This window comes from Bolinopsis microptera, chromosome 4 (genome assembly GCF_026151205.1).
Source record: "Bolinopsis microptera isolate Bmic1 chromosome 4, MBARI_Bmic_1.0, whole genome shotgun sequence".
Lineage (NCBI taxonomy): Eukaryota > Metazoa > Ctenophora > Tentaculata > Lobata > Bolinopsidae > Bolinopsis > Bolinopsis microptera.
In genome coordinates this window covers 13613491-13623062 of record NC_087075.1, presented here as the reverse complement: position 1 = coordinate 13623062, position 9572 = coordinate 13613491, and the positions used below count along the sequence as shown (strand labels likewise).

At 43.1% G+C, this 9572-nt stretch overlaps 1 protein-coding gene across 1 annotated transcript; it reads left to right on the top strand.

Moving 5' to 3' along the window:
• Positions 1 to 2922: 2922 nt before the first annotated feature.
• Positions 2923 to 8904, top strand: LOC134813829 (uncharacterized). The gene is made up of 4 exons (XM_063821708.1): positions 2923 to 3035; positions 3927 to 6120; positions 8272 to 8416; positions 8777 to 8904. The coding sequence occupies exons 1-4, from the start codon at positions 2923 to 2925 to the stop codon at positions 8902 to 8904; spliced, it is 2580 nt and encodes an 859-aa protein (XP_063677778.1).
• Positions 8905 to 9572: the final 668 nt, after the last annotated feature.

Genomic DNA, 9572 nt, shown 5'->3' with positions numbered 1-9572 from the left:
GACGACTAATTAGCCTAATTATTTAGTTGTTAGTAATTAATTGGGTCTCGACTGGAAAGTCAATAATGTAGCCCAATAAATTTTGAGCATATGTGCGAAAGATTCGTTGCGTTTAGTATTATGGTTTGTCCTCTATAGCCTCTAGAAAAGGTGGGTCGTAAACGACCCTATCGTCCCTAATGGGTTAAGACTGATAATCAATTTGAAGTCTTAAAATGATTCCTGCAAAATTAACCGAAAACCTGCCTATTTATCGTATTCGTGCAGAGATTTATCTCACGTAATTATTTAATCGAGTTGTTGATTTATAGAAAAGCCTGCAAAATTAACACAAAACCTGCCTCACCTTTCACCTACTCTCGGCAGGTTTGCTCTATTTTGGCAGGTTTTCCGTTAAATATAAAGTCGACTGCTGCAGATTTAACGCAAATCCTGCGTAAGTTGAGATAATTTGAATCAACTTGTGGCGTGATTAAACCTATATTGGCAGGGGTTTTGGATAATTTGAGTGTACAATGTGGAATACTGTAATGATCGTATAACCTTATTACTAGGTAGGGTGTAGGACTGAGACTTGGTTTGTGCAAAGCTACAGAAGTACAGAATGCTACATGCCTACATGGCTCTATAGTTTATACTTTTATACATGCAGTCACTAGTCAGTGGCGAAACGACCGCCCGACACTCCGGCAACCCCTGCTATGCGGAAGGGGATGGGGGGGGGTGCAGCTGCGGCCTCTTAGGTACGTTTCGCCACTGCATATTATCCACTGTTACCAACACGGGGTCTATGATAAGTTTGAGTATAAAAGTACAGGGTGGGCCAAAAGTCAGTGTGCAAACGTTGGCCTTAATAGCTCAGTCACTGAGTGCCCAATTGAAATACTTCCTTCTGGTATGACTTAGTACCACCACTGGTTCGAGGAATTTGTCAACTCGAAAAATATTCGCGTTCATTTTTTTCAAATGGAGGTTCATTTTCACATTTTTTTGATAGTTTGGATAATCGGATCAAGCTAAATGTTATTGAATTGTGTTTGGCCATTCGAATTACGTTTGCCCTGAAAGAATGAGAGTTCTATAGCTTCTCAGATGACCGAGATATGAAGCATAACAAGCTTGTTCATTACGTGTGATCAGGTGATTGGTTTACCTAATCACGTGATAAGGTGACCCCGTTAACTACCCCGTTAAACATTATGGGAATTGTTAAGGGTGCCCAATTAAGGTGTCGTGTCACGGTGTCACATAATCACCCAGTCAATTTGTTAACGAGATACACAAAATGCTTGTTAACTTCGTCATTTCTAATCCGTTTTGCCTCATTTTTTCAGATCATATGCAACATTTGATAATCTACCGTCTCTAAAAAAATTAGGCGTTCAGGATTTTCAGAGAAAACAATATAGGTGTTTTAATATTGAATGGGCGTGGTCTAAAATATTCGAATTTTCAAATTTTGACGACGGAATCCTCGAACCAGTAAGTACAGTATGCCATCTGCAAAGCAACAGCTCTCAAATATAAAACTCAGCGGAGGTATAAGACCCAACGTTTGCACACTGACTTTTGGCCCACCCTGTATAAAAACCGATTATTGGAAAATAACTGTTTGCTTAACTTCAGTTCTTAGGTTGCCATTTTTAGATTAGATTGCTATGTTCTTAAGTAGTGAGGACAGCACTTTTTCAGTTGCAGTGCCTCTACCTGTTCATTGTTCACATTGTAAGATTTAGTGAATGAAGTGATTCTGAAAGAATCTTCAATTACAATTAATATAATAGTTCTAAATATGCAGTTATTTTCAGATTATGAGATATTTGATCGGAAATTTGTCACACGTTAAAGTGACACTTAATAAGTTGGACCTTAATCGAAATTCGTATTCACGAATTGGAAATAGCTCGTACTATAATTTATAGGTTGACCTCCCACATATGCTCTAAGTGGGAGGTCAACCTATAACTCAAATTATTGCTATTTACCAATATTAATTGATCACTGATGTGGCACTTTCAGCGGAAAATTAGTAATAGAAAGCGGACAAACCAGTTTTGGTGAAGGATGTATATCTTATACTCTTATAGTAGTTGTACACTGTACAGCAATGCTAAGGTAATGAGGTAATGCTGTAATGGGACTACTGCGGACCCTCTACCGGCCAAACATATTATCTCATTATTGAAGGGTGTAGACTGTAATATAGATGTAAGAACTTGCTAAATTGGGAGGTGACTGTTTTAAAATGATCAGATGCTTGCTTACTAACTTATTAAGAATGAGAGGTGATAGTGATTTACTTTATCTTGACAGGACAGTTAAGTATTTAAGCTTAAGAAACCACGTGGAGCTAAACGGTGCAAGTGATATAATACTTGAAAATTGACCCCCCCCCCCCCGACAATTGACCAAACAAATATATTTATTATACTAACCCTAACAGTAACCCGATTGGGCGACATCTGTCCGACAGCGACATCTGTCCGACAGCCGAATTGGGGATTTCGGACAGATTTCGCTGTCGGACAGGAGTCGTTTTTGGCGACATCTGTCCGAATTTCGGATCATATTGTAATTTCGGTTCACATTCGTATTTCACAAACTCACGGGTAATTTCGTGACGTTGCTCCCATTGTTCGAATGCTGATTTGATCCATTGAGATCTGATCCATCGATACGTGATTGACTATTTAAGGACAGGATTGTGCTAGCCGTACACTAACAAGCTGTCGATCACATCACAGGACACAGCCTACATGAGTACATATAGGATAGCAGCCGTATGGAGATCAGTTATCGCAATCCACAATGGCAACCAATCTTCAGTAAACAGACCCAGATCTGCAGCAAACAGACCCGAGAGATCTGGAAACGCTATCCATTCCTGCAAACTAAATCCTCTCTACCGACAACAGTCCAATGATGCTCTGGGACTCTGGATGGGACGAACAGACTCGTCGATCATTCCTTTGGGGGACTCCTAAGAACGCAGATCATATGGTGGACGCGGAGCATTGCGTAGTCAACGCCCAACGGTACCTTCAAATCCGCACCTAATCTCTTCCATCAGCTCTTCACAGTCCACGGACTCTTCCCTGACGGCTGGCACCTCCCCCTCTTCTAAGGACTCATTCCTGGAAAATCGACGACCCTCTACCGCAACATGTTCGAGGAGATAGACACCTGGGCTTCTGAGGCCTTGGGGCTACCAACCACAATACATTCTCATGGACTACGAGCTCGCCATTCACAACGCAGTTGCTTCATGCCTGCCTGCCTAGGTCGAAAATAAACTAGTAGTACACTATGGCTCAGATCATATCTCAAATTGGCAATGTTACGTATTCTTATTAGTGGTTAAGGGGTTTTCCAAAACTAGTGGTTAAGGGGTTTTCCAAAACTCCAGGGGCTCGTGAAGTGTCTTACACAACCTCTCCGAGCCCAAGATCCGTAGTGCGTGGTGAAGAGCCACACCCTTCTCGAGGTGCCACTGTTAAGCTTAGTAGCCTGTTCTGGGTGATTCCAGTTAAAACAGGTGAACGGTAACAGAACACTGCGGCTCTAGACCAGTACAGGTCGAAAAATATAACCGGGACATCTGTCTCGTTAGGACTGCATGCAGTTCATCGGGTGCGAAGGGCCAGCATCCCTTCCACCTCAAATAACAACGCTTCTGAAACAACACACACATCAAATGGACGGAGTGCTACTTCCAATTCAAGGACGGATGGTTCCAGCATGACGGAGGCTGGGCAAAGCCTACGGGACCCCAGTCGCCTGATGAGAAGAGGGGGTACTCGTCATCCGACCAGATTTATTAGTCAACAGATCATCCATGTTGACCCTGCTTCCAACAAATCCAATCCAGTAAATTATTGCAAACAGTTTTTACGTTTTGGAACATGGAACGTTCTATCTCTTGTCAGCTCATCTACACAGCTCTACCAACTTAGTCAAAACATTGATCAGTACAGATTGGATCTTTTGGGGATCACCGAGACTCACATGCCTGGATCTGGCACCACTCTACTGGACAATGGCAGTCTACTCATCCATTCCGGTAGAATCGACGGGATCAAGAGACAGGGAGTCGGTCTCAGTCTTTCAAAACGAATCAGAAACTCCCTGATATCGTTCACTCCCACATCGGAGCGGGTTTTAACTGCTAGGCTGCATAGTAAGCAAATCAACATCTCTGTTGTTGTGGCCTATGCTCCAACTGAGGGTGCAGAGGAGAGTGAGAAAGATAAGTTTTATAGGACACTCACAGATACATTTGATGGGCTACCTCGTCACGATATCAAGTTACTGCTCGGCGATTTTAATGCAAAAGTAACATCAGGCAGATATGGAAGTGAAGCGGTCATCGGTGGGGAATCACTCCATAGCTCATCAAATGACAACGGGACAAGACTTGTGGATTTCTGTGCGACGAACCAGCTTGTCATCGGGGGAACTCTCTTCGAGCACAAGAAAATTCACAAGGGAACATGGCGGTCCCCCAACGGGCTCACCGTCAATCAGATAGATCATATCTGCATTGGAAAGCGGTTTCGTCAGTCACTTTTTGATGTTAGGGTATGTCGCGGGGCAGACATCGGCTCCGATCATTATCTGGTTCTAGGACTGCTGAAAATCAAACTTCAGTCAGTGACAAAGATCAACGCCAACAGGCCCAATGTGCCTGCCATTGAGCGCCTGAGGGATAGTACTACGGTTACAGAGTACAATGTGGCTCTTCAAAACCGATTTGCAAGTCTGGATAGTGAGGTCAACCTCGAGGATATGTGGCGCAATCTCAGTCAGACCGTCACTGATGTCTCACTGGAGGTACTAGGCAAAAGACCCCGGAAGTCAAAGGAGCAACACCTGTCACGGAATACCAAGGATTTATTGATTCAGCGGGCACAGTTTAAGCGCAAAGACCCAAACTCGGACGCTAACAGGTCAGAGTATTCTAAACTTAATAAGTTAGTCAAGAAAAGCAGCAAGCTAGACGACAATAACTGGGCAGTTAGAGTAGCTACTGATCTTGAGGAAGCAGCGAGCAAAGGTCAGCAGCGTGAGGTATGGGCAAAGATCAAGAAGATCTCTGGTAAGAACAAGAAGCCTCAAGCATCTTGTGTCCGGGACAAGGACGGTAGGAAGATCACGGATCCCCAACAGCAGAGGGATAGGTGGAAGGAGCACTTTACTGAACTTCTGAACCCTCCATTATCAAGTGTCGACCTTGCCGACCTTGATACAGTACCACCCCAACCCCACTTTAATTCTCTCTCTTGTTCGGATGGACCACCCACCAGAGACGAGATTAGTTATTCCCTGACAAAGCTTAAGAACAACAAAAGCCCAGGAGTGGACGGGATAACTAACGAGCAACTGAAGTATGGTGCGAGTGCTCTAGTTGATCAACTAGAGTGTCTATTCAAGAAAGTCTGGGAAGAAGAGACTGTTCCTGAAGATTGGTTAAAGGGTGTAATCATTGTTATTGGGAAGAAAGGAGACACTTCAGTCTGCGGGAACAACAGAGGGATCACCTTAAGGTCTACAGCATCTAAGCTTTTTCAGATGATTCTTCTTAAGCGGTTACATGCTGGTATGGAGTGTCTTCTCAGGGAGAATCAGTGCGGATTTAGACAGAACCGCTCATGTATTGATCAGATTTATTCTCTCCGAACTATTATTCATAAATGTCTTGAGTTTAACATTCCTCTTTACATTAATTTTGTCGATTTCAAGGCAGCGTTCGATTCTATCAGAAGGGACTTTATTTGGTGCAGTATGAGACACTATGGGCTGCCTGAAAAATATGTCAGAATATTTCAGTCATTTTTTGGGGGTACCATGAGTGCCGTGAGGGTTAATGGGGAGCTGACAGACTGGTTTGATGTTAACTCAGGCACAGGTCAGGGTGACATTCAAGCACCTCCTGTCTTTAATTTCTGCCTAAACTTTTCTGCATTTCTGGCTGAGACCAACAAGATCATCAGTCAAGGCGCAGTGCTGCAGAAAGAGACGAAGACGGTCGAGGAAAAGGTCATTTTGGACACCGATTATGCTGATGACATGGCTATTATGGACAACTCAGGGGAAGGCCTACAGGAGTCAACTGATCTATTAGTTCATTACAGCTCCTACGCTGGGCTCAGAATAAATGCAAAGAAGACCCAATGCATGGCTGTAAGCAAGTGCGCCTCCCAGCGACCTTTCATCAAGGATGATTGTATTGAGCTGTCGGTTGAGGGTGAACCCGTCGAGCAGGTTAGCAACTTTGTCTACCTGGGTGCAACTATCAGTGGGGATGGGACAATCAACAGAGACCTGGATGTCCGTATCCAGAAGGCTAATGGCGCCTTTCATCAGCTCTGGAACATTTGGAATAGCAGAACTATAAAGACTCCAACCAAGATCAGGATCTATAGGGCTGCTGTCCTCACCATCTTGTTGTATGGAGCTGAAGTCTGGAACACCACCAAAAAGCAGATGAAACGCTTCGAGGTTTTCCATCAAACCTCCTTGAGAAGGATCCTTAGGATTAAATGGTTCTTTCATGTGACCAACGAAGAAGTTCTTAGGAGGGCTGGCATCAAGTCAGTCGAGACTTTCATCAGTGCTGCCAGGCTACGTTGGTATGGACATGTAGTTAGAATGCCAGACTCTAGACTACCGAGGTTTCTGTTGAACTGGAAGCCAAATTATGGAAAGAGGTCAAGGGGCAGACCCCGTAAGAACTGGAAGTCCTGCGTACTCGAAGATGCTGCTAAGTTTACAGGTGTTGAAAACATCGACAACAACACGACAGAAGCTTTGGCTACCAACCGAGTACAGTGGAGACATATGTTACGCCGCCAACGCGATGTGTGTGATGCAGGCCACTCCAACGACTAGGAGGAGACCTTACCATGTAACATGTATGTATGTATGTAACGTATTCAAATTAACAGTTCAGATCACGTCTCTAATTGGAAATGTGTTGTATTGAAATCAGATCACAATTTCGGACAAATGTCGTTTTTCTGGTACCCTGAGTCGGACAGATGTCGCTGTCGGACAGATGTCGCTGACAGGAGTCGTGTTACCCAGTAACCCTAACCCTGACCCTAACCCTGACCCTGACCCTAACCCTAACCCTAACCCTAACCCTAACCCTAACCCTGACCCTGACCCTAACCCTGACCCTAACCCTGACCCTAACCCTGACCCTAACCCTGACCCTAACCCTGACCCTAACCCTGACCCTAACCCTGACCCTAACCCTGACCCTAACCCTGACCCTAACCCTGACCCTAACCCTGACCCTAACCCTGACCCTAACCCTGACCCTAACCCTGACCCTAACCCTGAATTGACCCCAGTGTAATTACATGGGGGGTCAATTGTCGGGGGTAGATTGCATCAGGGGGTCATTTGTCGGAGGGGGGGGGGGGGGGGGAGGGGGTCAATTGTTGCGGTACCGTACTATATAAGTATATAGCGTACTATACCTCTCATTTGGAGATTCAGTGCCATGGTTGTCAGCTTTTTATCAACTCCGGCCAATTTCTTGACTGCGCTAATCAACTCGGTTTTATTGACTTTTAGTTTTGGTGCCAAATAAGCAAAATTCCAAATAACTTAAGAACTTAAAAGAAAGATAAAAGAAACCTGCCAATTTATAAATTTAACGCTGCCATAATAAGATTATAGCATTATAATCTATTTGGCATGGATTGATAATTTTATAACAAATCCTGCAAAGTTAATGGAAAACCTGCCGATTTAACTTTATCACTGCCGTAATCTATCCGGCAAGGATTGATAATTTTATAAAAAATCCTGCCAAGTTAATGGAAAACCTGCCGATTTAACTTTATCACTGCCGTAATCCATCCGGAAAGGATTGATAATTTTATAGCAAATCCTGCCAAGTTAATAGAAAACCTGCCAAATAACAAATACCTGCGCTGTTGATGCAGGATCACTAGTTAATTAGGCAGGTTTTGACATAAAAAATTAAGAGAAAACCTGCGGATTTAGTGTAATATACTGCTGATCTGGACAGGGTAAATTAGATTACTAGGCAGGAGTGGTAATTTCGCAGTCTTCGCTATTAACTGGGCAGGTTTTAGGTTAAATTCGCAGTGGCAATGGCTGGAAGGGGCCTCATTTAATGTATTTAATTTAACTACCTTGATGAATGCTAGGGCCTCCAACGTCCTATCAATGTCCATTCAAATAAAGTCTGATAAAATGAACTGACAAACAGTTTATTAAAACAGAACATTTCCCCAGTTCAGAAGGAGTGAGTTACGAGTTGCCGGACACAAGCACTACTTCGGTACCTGTAAAGAGTGCCATGAACAGTTCAAGTTCTTCAAGTGGAGCGCTACAAACTTGTTGCGTTATTCTCCCAGCTCAGTTCATAGGGGACACAAGGGTGGGTAATGGGTATAGTCATACATACCTCGATTTACTGCAGCTATTTCCTTCCCCCAAATTAAGAATAAACATGTAAATGTTATGTCAATCAAAACCCCGATATACCGCACTTTTACCTTTCCCCTGCAAACTCCGCGGTAAATCGGGGTTTTGCTGTACGTTTCTAATAAACAAGATGTGATATTCCATCCAGATAAGATGTTCGTCACCGAACAAATCAGAATATTGATGCTTAAATATAAGGCTCATGGCAAAAGCCAAAAAGTCGTAAAATTTACTAACTTCTCATCCCGCAAATCTTTTAATTCGTCATTCTGTAACCTAAATGTAAACTCCTAACTGTAAACTAACGTCCCAGCTCCAAAGCTGGAGAAATCAGTCTCTAATGTGGAGGAAGGTGAGACCAGGGTGAAGCTGGTTGAGGTGACGGAGATCTGTGACTGTTCTGATTGTGAAAGTAGCTCTAGTTCTTCTGCTTCAAAGTAAGGGGGTTTAAGTAGCTCTAGTTCTTCTGCTTCAAAGTAAGGGGGTTTAAGTAGCTCTAGTTCTTCTGCTTCAAAGTAAGGGGGTTTAAGTAGCTCTAGTTCTTCTGCTTCAAAGTAAGGGGGTTTAAGTAGCTCTAGTTCTTCTGCTTCAAAGTAAGGGGGTTTAAGTAGCTCTAGTTCTTCTGCTTCAAAGTAAGGGGGTTTAAGTAGCTCTAGTTCTTCTGCTTCAAAGTAAGGGGGTTTAAGTAGCTCTAGTTCTTCTGCTTCAAAGTAAGGGGGTTTAAGTAGCTCTAGTTCTTCTGCTTCAAAGTAAGGGGGTTTAAGTAGCTCTAGTTCTTCTGCTTCAAAGTAAGGGGGTTTAAGTAGCTCTAGTTCTTCTGCTTCAAAGTAAGGGGGTTTAAGTAGCTCTAGTTCTTCTGCTTCAAAGTAGTTACTGTTAATTATATTTCGTTATTTAAGTGCTAGCTCTAGCTGTTTTGCCTCTAAGCAAGGGAATTGTTGCTTTAGTATTATTAAGGCATTGTTAGGAGCTTTATTTAACTTTAAGAGTCATAATACTTTTACTATACTAGGCAATGGCTGGTTATCAGCTTCTTTCGACACAATATTTGGACAAATCAATTGAAATCAATTGTGATTTTCCTTTCAGGGCCTCAGAATTAAAAAGTT